Source organism: Dromiciops gliroides, chromosome 1 (assembly GCF_019393635.1).
Source record: "Dromiciops gliroides isolate mDroGli1 chromosome 1, mDroGli1.pri, whole genome shotgun sequence".
In the NCBI taxonomy this organism is placed as follows: Eukaryota; Metazoa; Chordata; class Mammalia; order Microbiotheria; family Microbiotheriidae; genus Dromiciops; species Dromiciops gliroides.
The window spans coordinates 628,838,472-628,853,869 of NC_057861.1; the positions used below are offsets into that span (position 1 = coordinate 628,838,472).

General features: G+C 40.6%; 1 protein-coding gene across 1 annotated transcript in view; it reads right to left on the reverse strand.

Annotated features, from left to right (window-relative positions):
• Positions 1 to 643: 643 nt before the first annotated feature.
• Positions 644 to 15,398, reverse strand: part of TEKT4 (tektin 4) — a 44,618-nt gene continuing 29,863 nt past the window's right edge. Inside the window, exons 4-6 of the mRNA XM_043978270.1 lie at positions 11,853 to 12,075; positions 8,640 to 8,794; positions 644 to 909 (exon numbers count right to left, since the gene is read on the reverse strand). Coding sequence (XP_043834205.1) covers positions 693 to 909; positions 8,640 to 8,794; positions 11,853 to 12,075 — 595 coding nt within the window. The 3' untranslated portion in view covers positions 644 to 692. The remainder of the gene's footprint in view (positions 910 to 8,639; positions 8,795 to 11,852; positions 12,076 to 15,398) is intronic.

Here is a 15,398-nt window from a genome sequence, read left to right on the forward strand (position 1 = left end):
GCTACTTGGTTGGTTGACTTTGGGCAAGATTCTTCCCCTTTTTATGCCTTTGTTTAATAAACTGTGAAATAAGGGGATTGGACTAGATGATTCGAAAAGTACCTTTCTGCTTATTCCTAGGTCCTCTAATCTATGATGTGCTTAATTTGTGTCCATCATGTGATGATGATGGTGATGATAACTGGCATTTATATAGTACTTTAAGGTTTATTTTACCTTCACAACAACCTTGGGAGGTCAGTGCTATTATTTCCCCTATTTTACAGATGAGGAAACTGAGGCAGGCAGAGATTAAATGACTTGTCCAGGTTTACCTAGTTTTGTTTTTTGTTTTTTGTTCTTGTTTTTTTTTTTAGTGAGGCAATTGGGGTTAAGTGACTTGCCCAGGGTCACACAGCTAGTAAGTGTTAAGTGTCTGAGGCCAGATTTAAACCCAGGTACTCCTGACTCCAGGGCTGGTGCTCTATCCACTGCGCCACCTAGCTGCCCCAGGCTTACCTAGTTTTTAAAGTTTCTATGGTTAGCTTTAATATACCAGAAGGAAGATGTGTAACAGTAAATGCATTTTTATTTAGCATAGAGTTTCCTATTACACAGTGGGCCTATTCTTTTTTTTTTTTAAAGAATTACAAGTACCCCTCCGTGAGTCTTTCTTTGGGACAGGGTGGTCTTGGAAAGAAAGATTTGAGTCCCTACTGGTAGCCTGCCAGCTTGAGGATGGTGGGGTAGCGTGAGCGATGTGCCAGGCACTTCTGCCGGTCAATGAACAGACTATTAGCCTTGACGGCGATTTCCTTCTCCAAGGTCATACGACTGTCCTCTAAGTTCCTCAGGGCCTGCTCAGATTCCAGCACCTTCTGTTTCAGGGCCTTGATGGACATGTTTAGCTCTTCAATTTCGCTCATCAGCCTAAATCACAAAGACACACAAGGACAAAGAATAGAAGGATTATGATGAATACGTTCACCAGAGCCACTGAACTCTGTGGCAAGGGAAGAGATGCCCTTGGTTCCTATCACCCTCTGACTCCCTGAATTCAAGCTAAAGAGGATATCAGAGATAACCAAGGACATACATATGTCCTAATTTTTACAGATGAGGACATTGAGGCCAAGGGCAGGAGTTTCAATGACTTGGTCATGCTCACGATAAAGATTAAGTAGCAAAACTAGGGTTAGAACCTAAGCCCTCAGATGTCCAATTAAATGCTTCTGCTTGTCCAAGTGGAATGGTGAAAGCAATAAGCTACAAAACTAGACTTCTAGTTGTGGTATCTCTTTTAATGGCCTTGGGTGCCTATGTAGGGAGGTGTATAATAGAAATGGTAGGTCGTATGGATGTCATCCATTCAGTATCTCAAGGGTTTATCCACCAAGAAAGAATGGATAAGTGCATTATACATGTTTATTATCATCAACGAGATATTTCTTTTTTTATAAAAGGTTATTTTACTAAATTCAACATTTTAGTTGAATTTTGTCCAAATAGGGTGTTTTGTGTGTAAGGAGTAGTAGTAGTAGTAGTAGTAGTAGTAGTAGTAGTAGTAGTAGTAGTAGTAGCAGCAGCAGCAGCAGCAGCAGCAGCAGTAGTAGTAGTAGTAGTAGTAGTAGCAGTAGTAGTAGTAGTAGTAGTAGCAGTAGTAGCAGTAATAGTAATAGAAGTAGTTGTCGTCATCGTCTGGTAAGGAGAAAATAATCTTGAATAAGGAAGTAGGGGAAACTGGGTTCAGGGATATGAAGGAGGCAGCTTCTATAGCCTCACTAGAGTTGATTGTTAAATGTTAAGTGTGAGCAGGAAACATATCAGAAATTGGTAAATGCTATAAATCAGAGCTTGATTTATTGTTTAGTTGATAAGACTGAAAGCACAATAGAGAAAATGTTAACAATGCAAATTAAATTTAAAAGTATGTTGGGTCTATTTCACCCCCACCTCCAACTCTTATCTCAGAGACAGTTGTTTAACATTTACCAGGACAATCCCATCTGGGTTGTAATCCTGGCTCTAATATTAATTTGTTGTGTGACCTTGACTAAGTCTGTTTCCCTTTTTGGGTCTATTTTGGTATCTATAAAATGAACATTAAAAATTCCTCTGGGGGCAGCTAGGTGGCACAGTGGATAAAGTAGCTGCCCTGGAGTCAGGAGGACCTGAGTTCAAATCTGACCTCAGACACTTGACACTTACTAGCTGTGTGACCCTGGGCTAGTCATTTAACCCCAATTGCCTCACCAAAAAAAAAAAAAAACTTTTATAAAAAAATAAAATTAAAATAAAATAAAATAATAATATATATATATGTGTATATATATATATATATATATATATTCTAAAAAGGGGCATCTAGGTGGCACAGTGGATAGAGCACCAGCCCTATATTCAGGAGGACCTGAGTTCAAATCCGACCTCACACACTTAACACTTACTAGCTGTGTGACCTTGAGCAAGCCACTTAACCCTAATTGCCTAAAAAAAAAAAAATCTTCTTCTCTTGGGTATTCTAACACAGAACAAGCAAGATAATGGATGCAAATGAACTTTGAAAACTACCAATGCCAAATGCACAATTGACACAAATAATGATATGGTCTTTTACTAAAGATCTCCTCTGGATCCTCATTATTATAAAGACATGACCCTGCATTCCCAAAAGTTGGAAGGAGGCAAGGGGTTGATAATGTTGTAGCGAGTTCCAGCAGGCTATCTACACAACTTTTTTGTTGTTGTTGTTGCTAAGTCCTTTTAGTCATAACCCCACCTGAGGTTTCCTTGGCCAAGATACTAGAACAGTTTGCCATTTCCTTCTCCAGATTATTTTACAGATGAGGAAACTGAGGCAAACAGGGTGAAGTGACTTGCTAATAAGTCACACAGCTAATAAGTGTCTGAGTCTAGATCTGAACTCAGGAAGATGTGTCTTCCTGACTCCAGGCCTGGCACTCTATCCACTGTCCCACCTAGCTGCCCCACCTATGTCTTTAACAATCCATCCATCCAAGTAATTTTAAACCTTTTTTTAAAACTTTTAAAATATTTTGGCCTTAGGAATTAATGAACTTGTCTGCTGAGGCATGGAAGATATATGTTCTTTGAGTGGAAAAAGTGCCTACACTGAAAAGATCATGAATCTTTTGAAGCATCAAAGTAATAATGAGAGTGTATGGACAGGGCCTTAATCACCGGTTCTGATTAGACCTGATCAATCATGCAATGTGATAGGTGAGTGAGCCCAATCTATCTCTGAAGAGATACTGTGAAGGCCTTGGGCAGAAAACATCTAATAAAGCTTCTTAGATTGGATTTGTGGAAGGCCAAGGTGAATGAGTGCAGGACAAGCTGTTGTAGGTTAGACAAAACTTGACCAGGTCCATCTATTCATCCTATCTGGCAGTGCCATAGGCGGTGTCAATTCTTTGTCTGCTATTGGCTTGCCCAGGGACAAGCATTTATTAAGTTCCTTTTATGTGTCAGGTACCATGCTGAGTGCTGGTGTTACAAATAAAGGCAAAAAACACAGTTCCTGCCCCCAGGGAATTCACAATGGAATGGGAGGTGAAGAGAGAGAACAACATGCAAATTATATACAGACAAGATTTGGCAGATTCATTTTCTATCAATTGGTGGCACAATGGATAGAGCTTCAGGCCCGGAGTCAGGAGGACCTGAGTTCAAATTTGACCTTAGACACATGACAGCTGTATGACCCTGGGCAAGTCATTTAACCCTGTTTGCCTCAGTTTTCTCAACTGTAAAATGAGCTAGAGAAGAAAATGGCACACCACTCCAGTGTCTTTGCCAAGAAATCCTCAAATGGGATCATGAAGATTTACATAGGACTGAAATGACTAAAAACCAACACTACTTATGTCATGGGTTTGTTGTGAATAAAGTGTTCTATTAACTTGAATATACTATAGAAATATTTGCTATTACCTAGACAGATCAACCAGATAAGAAAATAGAATCATATTGACTGGAAAAAAGGTTCAAATGTGGAGAGAATTCAGAGGTGTATGTACACTGGTTCTTTGGCCTGGGTACTCACACTTAGGTTCCGATCCACATCTTTATATATGCCCTTTGAATCCCAGTGGGTTGGGCAGCCTTTTATCTCTAACACACTTCAGGGACCATAGGGAATCCCAGTATAGAGAAATCATTGCCATAAATCTGATTCAAAATCCTGTTGGTTATGTGATCAGTGCAGACACACCATGCATTTCTCAAGGCCATATCCTTCTGATTTAACAGTAGAATTAATAACATATTCCCAGCTGTATATTTTTATATTTAATGGCTTTGAAAGGTCTTGATGCTTCTAAGAGATTATGTGAGGAATAACATGATACTAGAAAACTAGTCTCTAAACCAACTTCAAAGGGATTAGATTCAGGAAAAGCCACAGGAGTCCCCAAAGCTTGATGCACTTCATTGATATTTGGAGCTTGTAAGTGGGAAAATCTCTAGCTTAATAAGACTCATTTTTGATATTTGGAGAGAAATAATTTACATATTAGCATATGCACACCTACATATATGCATAGATTTACATGTATATTTACATACAAATATATATGTATTTATGTATCTATACACGTATGTATAGACACATATATTTATATGTGTGTGTATATGTATGTGTATATACATATTTATATTTGTACATACAAACTTATATATACAAATTTGAGTCATTTCAGCCATCCTGCTCCCTCATTTATATGCAAATGTAAGTGAGGGAGCTAAATGACTCAGTAGATCAAGCACTTAGCATGGAGTCAGGAAGTTGTCATTGAGTCATTTGAGTCTTATCTGACTCTTTGTGATCCCATTTTGAGTTTTCTTGACCGAGATACTGGAGTGGTTTGCCATTTCCTTCTCCAGTTTATTTTATAGATGAGGAAACTGAGGTAAGCAGGGTTAACTGATGTGACCAGGGTCACATAGCTAAGTAAGTATCTGAGGTTGGATTTGATTTCATGAAGATGTCTTCCTGATTCCAAGCTCAACACTCTATTTGCTGTGTCACCTAGCTGCCTCAGAGTCAGGAAGATCTAAATTCAAATCCAGCCTCAGACACTTACTAGCCATGTGACCCTGGACAAGTCATTTAACCCTGATTGCCTCAAAAAAAAAAAAAAAAGATTGTAAATGGCACAGAATGTGTCTATCTACATAGGCAATGGGATTTTCAAACCATATGTTAGGTTAAAAATAATTCCTGCCTGGGAGGTTTAGGATCCCATGACTAAGAGGTGAGTTTGATATAGAGGTTCAGTGAGGGATGTGATGAATGGGGAGTAATGTAAACGCCAAAATGTATCTTTCCCTATCTTTTTTTGACCATAGTTAACTTTCTAGGAATAATCAGCACCGTCACATCACTAGAGGATTAGGCAGTGGTCTTGGAGTTGAAAGACCTGGGTTCAAGTCCTATGGGTTGCTAATTGTAGGACTTGAAAGAGTTTATTTCTAGAGTCTAGATTTTCTTCACCTGTAAAGTAGGAATAATAGTGCTTACGTTGCCCATTTCACAGAGTTGTTAATAAGCTTTAAAGGGTTATGCAAAGACAGATTACAATAGTTATTATTTTAATTATTAACAACATTATTCAATATCCATTTGGTGCACCATATCTACAGGTCAGGTCTACATAGGCTATAGGGAACATTGAGGAGGCAGGTGATATTTATAGAGCAGTGGGCTATAAGACAGGAAATCTGTGTTCAAGTCCCAACTCTTCCCCATACTCAGAATGATGGAATATGAGAGATAGAATGTACCTTGAGGGTCATTCAATCTATTTCCCATCTTGAAGATGAAGAACCAAAACTAAGAAGGAAGAGGTGACTTGTCTGGTAGCAGTGGCAGACCCGGACTGGATCTTAAATCTTTTTTTTTTTTTTTGCTTGTGTGTGTGAGGCAATTGGGGTTAATTGACTTTCCCAGGGTCACACAGCTAGTAAGTGTTAAGTGTCTGAGGCCAGATTTAAACCCAGGTCCTCCTGACTCCAGGGCCGGTGCTCTATCCACTGCGCCACCTAGCTGCTCCGATCCTAAATCTTTTGCTTCTAAATCTAATCCCCTTTTCACTGTACAACTATAGTCTTACTCTATAACTTACACAAAGTCACTTTTCTCTGGGCCTCAGTTTCTTTCTCTGTTTTTTTCCCTGTGTCCTTTCTTGTTTAACACACACAAGGTTCAATAAATATATATACAGTGGATCTTTGTATGAGCTGAATTCATCATCATCCATACCATTTTAAGAAGTGAAGGCTTTTAACGTCCCTTAGAGGACTGATCTAGCACCTATATGCCTGACCCCTGCCTTTACTCCTCAGGGAATCTCATTGACATTTCTAACTACGCCCTCTTTGCTTTGGGGCTGTGATCCTCAGCTCCAGTTTTGTTTTTGTTTTAGTTTATTATTTATAAAAAAGTGTTGAGTTCTGAATTTTCTCCCTCCTTCCAGTCCCACCCACTGAGAAGACAAACAATATGATATCAATTAAACATGTGAAATCATGCAAAACATATTTACATATTAGCTATGTTACCAAAAATAAAATGAAAAAAATATGCTTCAATCTTCGCTCAGACTTTATCAGTTTTCTATCTGGAGGCTGATAGAATTTTTCATGAGTTATTTGGAATTGTCTTGGATCATTGTATTGATCAGACACAATTGATCATTATTGCAATATTGCTGCTACTATGTACAATGTTCTCTTGATTTTGCTCACTTCCCTTTGCATCAGTTCACAGCAGTCTTCCCAGATTTTTCTGAAACCATTCTCCTTGTCATTTCTTATAGCACAATAGTATCTCTTCACAATAATATACCAAAAGTTGTTCAGCTATTCTTCAATTGATGGGCATCCACTCAATTTCTAATTGTTTGCCACCACCAAAAGAAATGCTATAAATATTTTTGGCCATATAAGTACTTTCTTTTTCCCTTTGATCTCTTTGGGATGTAGGACCACTAGTAGATTTGCTAGGTCAAAAGGTATATATGGTTTTATCATCCTTTGGATATAGTTCAAATTGTTCTCCTGAATGGTTGGACCAGTTTACAACTCCAACAACAATGCATCAATGTCTCAGTTTTTCCAAATTTGTCATTTTCTTTTTCTACCGTGTTAGCGAAACTGTTAGGTATGAGGAGGTACTTCAGAGTTGTTTTAATTTATTTACATTTCCCTAATCAATAGTGATTTAGATTCAATTCTAGTTTGAAAGAGGCTCAGGTGGAAGTTGCCCTGTGGGAAACATTAAAGGAGGAAAATCATCCTTATGTTGGAACTCATGGAGCTTATAGATTTCCTTGTGTTCTTTGAACATTGCTGTTTTTTTGTGGTTGTGTGTACACATGGAGATCCCCTGGACAGAAAGGTACAGCAGGGGAGATGTCCAAATGGACTAGGAATCATGGAGCATCAGACCCAGAAGGTATCACTTACCCTACCCCATCCCTAATTTTACAGATATAGAAACAGATGCCAATAAGAGTAGGAGCAACTTAACTTGTCCATGACCACTCCGCAAGGAAATAACAAGGTTTGGGCCTCCTTTCTTCTGGTTACCTTCTGTTTCAACCCAGAGAGCTTGCTGTCCTCCCAGTAAAGTTGCATAATGATAATACAATGCTATATTTAACAAAGCACATTCATCTCACTATCTCACTTAACATGGATTATTTTCCCTAATTAACAATTAGGGAAAGAAGTTAAGACCTGTGTTCCAGTCCCATCTCTGACACATACTAAATGCCTTTATGACCCTGAAGAATTCTACCACACAATTCCCCCAGACCACTCTTTATGTCTGTAAATTTGCCAATCTGTATGACTAGAGGAAATTTTCTCACTGGGAGTTCTCTACACCAAATGAAATCTGTGTTCCAGATGCACCCTAACATTTAAAAAATATACTTTTACCCCATAGTACACTTAAAAAGTAGGCAGTAAACAGTGTTTTATAATTATCATAATTTTACAGATGAAGAAAATGAGATTTGGAGAGGTGAAATATAGTATGAGATTTTTGATTTGACCCCAAATCTGCTGACTCCAAGTTCAGTGTTTTTTCCTCATGATATTACTGTTTCCTGGAAAGCAAGTACCATGTAGAATAGCATGGCCAATGGCATCCCCAAACCCCAGACCCACATGGGGAAGACTTCAAGGCTAAGGTAAGAGATTTCAGCTATTCTTCAACCTTTCCAGAAGGAGCCCTGGGAAAAATCCTCCAACTCAGAGGATATGCATTATTATCATAAACTTCTGGGATTAGAAATCTTGTCTGTGACCTTTCAATATGCTGGGTATAACAGCAACTAAGGGGAAATTAGATTATAACTCCTCTGGAAGTGTAGGCTATTATGCTTCTTTGTATATGGGCACAGAGAATGTTCAACTATTTGATTTTCTCTTTATTTAATGTCTTAATTAAATGTTTTTGCTAATGGACCTATATATCTCTAGAATGATCTAGCAATAAAATAATACAATAGATGGAGATTCAGGCTGTAATCTGAATTATCCCAAAGCAAACCCAATACTCCTCTGATTAGCTGAAGGGATGCTTGATATGTACAGAAATAAAAGCTATGTGCAACCAGGCCAGTCATTACCTGAATTGTGCTGCATCCTTGCAGAGGTCCACATTGGGCCTTTGTGCTCGCTGATAAAGCCTCTCCTGAGCCACTCTTAGAGGGGCCTCTTTGTCTTTGATGGCTTGTTTGAGGGATGCAATGCTGTTTTCCTGATCACTGATTTCTCTGAGTGTCTGTGGAAGAAGCAACGTGTTTACACAGGAAATCAAGCATCTATAGTCATCTCCACCCATATGGATGGCCAGGAAGCTTAGGGGAAGGCAGAAGGGTAAAAAGACCTGGTCTGTGCCTTCAGCAAGTGCCCAAGATAATGGCAGAACTGAACCAGACCAAGAGAAGGTACAGACACATATGCACCTAAACTCAGAGGCCCAGGTCTGCAATAACTTCTTTTTCCTTTCTGTGTAAGATTGGAGACATGACCCTCTACTGCTCCTCCTGTGAAATTCTATCTTCCACCATGTTCCCTGAACTTGACCAGAGGAAAGAATGAACCCTCTGACTTACAAACTCAGGCATTTGAATGGCTCATTATGCAAATTGAGGCCTCAGGTTCTTTCCCCTCTCCTTCTACCACATTTACTCTTTGTATACCTAAGTATTCTATCACTTCTGACTCTTGTGTGTGTGGTTCTTTCTAATGACTAAAGCAAATTTGTCCCTCAAGCACATGAGGAGTTTTGAGATGGTGCTGGCAGGGCCAACGTTATGGCTTGGTCCCAACATTGAGAGAATAAAGCTCGATGAGCCAAAAACAACCAGGGAAATGAGCAAAGGGGTCACAAAACACATGTAGGATTGAGTTCAGAGACTGCAAGAAACTTTCTCTGTTCCGTACCGCCTCTCTGCTAGAGGAATCCTAGCCCAAATTTGTTTAATGAAAAAAACATGACAAGTCATTACCAAATTAAAAGTGGTAAAAGCTCCCATGAGCTGCTTGAGTCAAAATGGTTGAATATCCTGCCCACTTAACACTCTGAAGGCACTCTGCTAGGGCATAGCAGGGGGAGGTTATGGCAAAAGAAGTATCACAGAATCTCGTGTCTAAGTTTCTTAGAAATATTGAGTCCAACCCCTTCATTTTATAGATGAAGAAACTGAGTCACAGGAAGTTTTGCAAAACTAAGACCAAATATGGAAGCAACTAAGAGGTTGGTTTCAACTTATTGTAAAGGGGAACTTCTTAACAAGTGAGTAATGAAGAGTGCCACCTCCCTGTGGGTCTTCCAGCAAAGAAAAAAGACTGCCTGTCCAGGATGTTGTACAGGACATTCTTGTCCTGGCAGCAGTGGGATCAGATGGCCTCTGAGTTCCCTCTCAGTTCTGGGCATCTAGGCCTCTGCTGCCAAAACACAGGAGCTGCTTCCATTCATTCCCATCAAGCTCCTTTAGAATGTGACCTTCCTATAATGAGTCACTCCCACTTTATAACTCTAGCAAATTATCCCAAATGTCAAATTATTTTGAAGCAGCTGAGTGGGATCTGCTTTTAGAACAACCAGTTTGGGGCTTGCTGGGGAAGTGAGGACTTGGAGAAGAAGTCCTCAGTGTTCCACTTTTATATCTGCAAGTCCTGGCCAAGTGGAGCCTTGGCTGCTGATCTCCGGGGCAGGTGGCTAACTGCCCTTCTGGGTTTGGGATAAGCAACATTAGGTTGATCTACATGCTTGTCCCAAAATGTGCCTTGGGGGGCCAGACTAAGCTAAGAATCTAAGTTGGAGGGGTCATAGGGCTAACTCAGGCAGAAATTACAAATGGCCCTTCCTGGGTGCAGGCCTGACCCTTAGCGTTTGTGCCTGACCCAAAAGAGGAATTTCACCAAACTAGTACCAGCTGTTGGGAGTCATGGAAAGCATTGTGGTCTTATATACAGAAGATCAGCATTAGGGGGGCTAGTTTGTCTGCTTCCCAACTGTAGGACTATGGCTGAAACATTTCACCTCTGTCAATGCCTTGGTTTTGTGAAATGAAGGTCTTGAGTCAAATGAACCAGTTCTTCTAGCCCAGACAGTACGCGAATCTAGATAACAGGGAGGCAGTTTTTTGACTCAATTCAAGGAAAAGCTTCCTAGCAATCAGAGCTATTTGACAATGGAATGAGCTATTTTAGACTATAATCAGTGGTCACTGGAAGGCTCTAAGCAATGACTAGATGATAACCAGTCAGGGCTCTACAGAAGGGATTTCTGCACTGGCTGAATAGACTCAATTACTCATAAGGCTTTGTCTAGCTAGAAAATGAAGTTCTCTGTGACTGAACATCTCTCTCATAGAACCTCTTGCTTCTCTCATATTTCTCTTTGCTCTGGTAGGGACTCTCATCATACCTAGAATATTATAATAGCCTGCTGGTTGATTTCTGTACCACAAGCTTCTTTCTACACTAATCCCTCTTCCCTCAACTGTCAAATTGATCCTCCCAAAGTGCAGATGTGATTATATTGTTGTCTAAACATTTTTCAGGCATGTCCCCATTTGGAGTTTTCTTGGCTGATATAATAGAGTGGTTTGCCATTTCCTTTTTCAGCTCATTTTACAGATGAGGAAACTGAGGCAAACAGGGTGAAGTGTCTTGCCCAGGGTCACACAGATAGTAAGTATCTGAGGCTGGATCTGAATTCATGAAGATGAGTCTTTTTCTGACTCCAGCCCCAGCACTTTATCCACTGCACCACCTAGCTTGTTTTCCTCTGTTGATTATCTCTAATTTATTTGTTCCAACAGCCATGAAGACAGCTGACCCAGGCACTGTGGAGTGCTTAGAGCTGGGTCAAACATTGCCGATGCCAAAGTCATTCACTGCATCCTGGGCCATCACCAGTTGTCCTGCCACTAGAGACTTCAAAGACTCTGGGAGAGAGAGTAAGGATAATGACTTTTTCCAACTCTGCCTCACTTAAATCCAACTCACTCATGAGTCAAGACCTCACCCATGATATCATTGCTCCTCTTCTAAAACAAAGGACAAACAACCTCTCTAACTTATCCTGTGTATAGCTCATCTGTACATAGTTGTCTACATGTTTTCTTCCTCTTTAGATCAGTGAGCTCCTTGAGAGATCAGGCACTGCCTTTTGCAGTCGTGAAATCCCCGGTTCTTAGCACAGTGCCTGGCTCATGGTGTTGTTAGGTGTTTAATAAATGCTTGTTGATGATTGACTGACTGACTGACTGGCTGAGGGAGGGAGGGATGGGGTGGGGAGGAGACAGGACCCAGCCAGAGGAGCTCACTTTATGCAGGTGGTGCTCCAGCTTGTATTTGGCATCCTCCATCTCCTCGCAGCGCTTGGCAAAGGCTGAGTTGACAGCATCACACTGTAGGCGGAGGTCCTCCGCGGTGTCATTGAGGATATTGTCAATCAGCAGTCGCAGGTTGATGGACGCCATCTTCTCCCGCTCTGCCCGATAGATGTTGTCATGGCTGTACTTGGCCCACGTTTCTGGAGTAGAGGCACTAAAGGAGTCAGGGAATAGTCAAGAAGTCAGTATTTCCTGGACCTAAGGTTTAGGGAGCCAATGAGTTTTCTGACTCTAAGGAGTTTCCACTCTAACTGAGGATTCTTATGCAGACAAGAATGATGTGAAGCACAGTCTGTGTAGTAGATGCCAGGTTCTCAGAGCCCAGGCAGGAAGAATGGTAGGGGTGGGGAGCAAAGCAGGAAATAAGCTTGGATGTTTTAGGGTGTGTCGGATGATGGAGGTCTTTACAAGCTCCATCAACTATGAGACTATAGCCTCAAGTCTTTCTCCATTCTAGTCCACTCTCCACTCAGCTGTGAAATTGATCTTCCTAAAGCACAACTGTGGTATACACATACCCAGCCCCCAATTCAATAAGCTCCAGTGACTTCCAGATCATATATAAAATTATCTGTTGTGCAAAGCCCTTCAGAACTTGCTCCACTCCTACCTTTGCAGTCTTCTTACACCTTACACAGCCTTGGGTACGTTTTGATCAGCTGACACTGTCCTCCTTTCTACTCTTCACACAACATTCCTTCCCCAGGCTTTTACATTTTCATTTTCCATTTCATTTGATATTTTACATGGCTGTCTCCCACATCTGGTATTCTCTCCTTCCTCCACTTTATCTCCTGACTTCCCAGATTTCCATCAAGTCTAAGCAAAACCCTAACTACAATAAGAAACCTTTCCTAATCTCTCTTTATGCTAGTGCCTTCTCTCTGTGATTTCCTCCAATTTCTCCTATATGTAGTTTGTCCGATTAGGATTGTTTTCATGTTGTCTCCCCGATTAGGCCCTGAACTATTTGAAAGTGGGGACTGTCTTTTGCTTTTTTTTTTTCTTTTCTTGGTCTCTCTAGCACTTAGCACAGAGCCAGGCATAGAGTAGGCTTAATAAATGCTTGCTTATTGAATGACTAATTACAGCACAGAGAAATAAAGTAGGAATCTTGAGTAAAGAAAGATCATTGATTGGTAGGATTATCCAGGTAAGACAAATTGGAGGAGGAGGAGGAATAATACAGGATTTGAATTGGTGCAATAGAACACAAGATCTGTGGGGCTTTAGGTAGCTACCAGATAAAGGTGCCTTCGGTCTTTGACCTAGGGAAGATGGCAGAAAGTTCTCTGCCAGAAGACAGGAAAGAAAATACATGATATGGGAGATACCACCTGAACTTACTGATCTTTTGGTATAAGGACGATTTGGCATCCCAGATGGACTTGATCAAGGTTCACCTTCTCCAAGAAATGCTTTCCTCCTGTCTGATTACTGGAATCATAGCCTCCTTTACTCTATTTCTGCCTTGATATTTTTTTTTTAGGCAATTGGGGTTAAGTGACTTGCCCAGGGTCACACAGCTACTAAGTGTCAAGTGTCTGAGGTCAGATTTGAACTCAGGTCCTCCTGAATCCAGGGCCAGTGCTCTATCCACTGCGCCACCTAGCTGCCCCCTTGATATTCTTTAGAGGAGAATATTAGTTGACCTCTTGTGTTCAGGTATATGTAAGATGTGGGGAAGAGATTTCAGCATTCTGGACTGGGCTGCTAGATTTTATCCAGAATCGTCTAGCTGGGTAAGGGTCTCAACTTCTTAGCCTTGAGGAATTATCTAGTGGAAAGAGCACTTCCTCGGTGTCAGAGGGCCTTGTGTTCAAATCTGTCATTGTTCATTACTACCTATGTAACTTGGTGTAAAGAGTTCAACCTCTCTGAATTTGTTTCTTCTTCTGTGAAGCCAGGGAGTTGAGTTAGACTGTAAGGTGTTTATGGTTCTTTCCAGTTAAAAATCTATTATATAATGGAAGGTCTGGATTGTATAAGACACTGAGCCTCTTAGTCTCTCTAGGGGCCAGAATGAAAGCCAAGAGAGAGGTGTTAAGCTCTTCACTGAAGTCCCTAAAAACTCTTTGACTAAAAAAACCCAAGAAACAAACACAAAAAACACAGCTACAATGCACCTAGAGAGGATCCTGGTGTCTGCCTAAGGTACATAAAAGCAATACAGATTAGGCCTTTGAATAGGCCTGCTGTGCTCATACAGCAGAGGGGAGAAATATTTTCCAGGAAGAATATTTACTTTTCCTTTTCTATAGCCCTGGGTGGGTTTGGCAACCAGTTGTGATTCTCAAGGCCAGAAGTTAACCTGTGGCTTCAGTCTCTTGGTTTTGACTTGGGCTTAGGGTCACTGCCATGGATTGCTGTCACTTTGCCTTCCAAGAACCTTGAAGGCAGGCATAGTTCCTTCTTTTGTGGGAGAAGAGAACCTACCATTATACCTACTGGGTTCTCAAAAGAAAAATAAAATTTCCTGAATCAGAATGAATCAGATAAACCCTAATCGGTTTTCTGATTTGGCCTAGATCCTAACCATGACCCCAAATCTCCGTACCCTTTAATACAATATTCTCTCTGGCTATTCCCCAGATAGCCCAACTTCATTTTTTTTCAGAGGCAGATGTCAAAAACTTATCACTTTCTATACCAGAGGTTCCTAACCTTTTTGTCTAATGGATACCTTTGGCAATCTGGTAAAACCTATTGACTCCTCAGAATAATGTTTTATTTAATTGAAAGAAATGATAAATTTCAGTTAAAAGTTAGTGAAAATAAGGATGTAATTTTTTTCCATCCAATGTACCACCCCCCTGCCAAAGTATACCCAAAGACCATAGACCCCTGGTTAAGACCCACTGCTCTATGTAAAGTCTGGTGAAGTTCAGAACACCAGTTTCAGTTTCTTCTGCCCCATCCTTTCTAGGTAAACCACATGCTGAGGGGCAGACAGCTTTGGACACTTTTTTGAACCTCTACTTGCTAGATGAATATTGAATTGAATGCTAGACCTAGATAGGGTCAGCATGGCTTGAGTTCGTATCCAATTATAGACACTTACTGGATATATGTCTCTGGGTAACTCACTTCACCTCTCTCTGCCTCAGTTCCTCCATGAGTAAAATGAGGGGGTTAGAATGAATGGCCTCTACAATCCTTTCTCTCTATAAATCTATGATCCTATGAATTCCCCAAAAGGCTGGCTTATACTCTTCTGGATTTACCAGCATCACTTAAACATTTGTCACCATTAGCAATTCAAATCACAAACTATGTTTTCATTTACCTCAAGACCCCTGGTGTGGATTAGAAGGACTCAGACATAAACCAGCTCCTCTCTGGGATAAACTAGTGGGATGGAAGCAAATAGCCCATTCATTTGGTAGTGGTGGTTTGCCACCTCTTGGTGACTGAAAGAAACTACACAGCATGACAACTCTTCAAAAAGACTGGACTATACTACACAGGGGAGAGAAT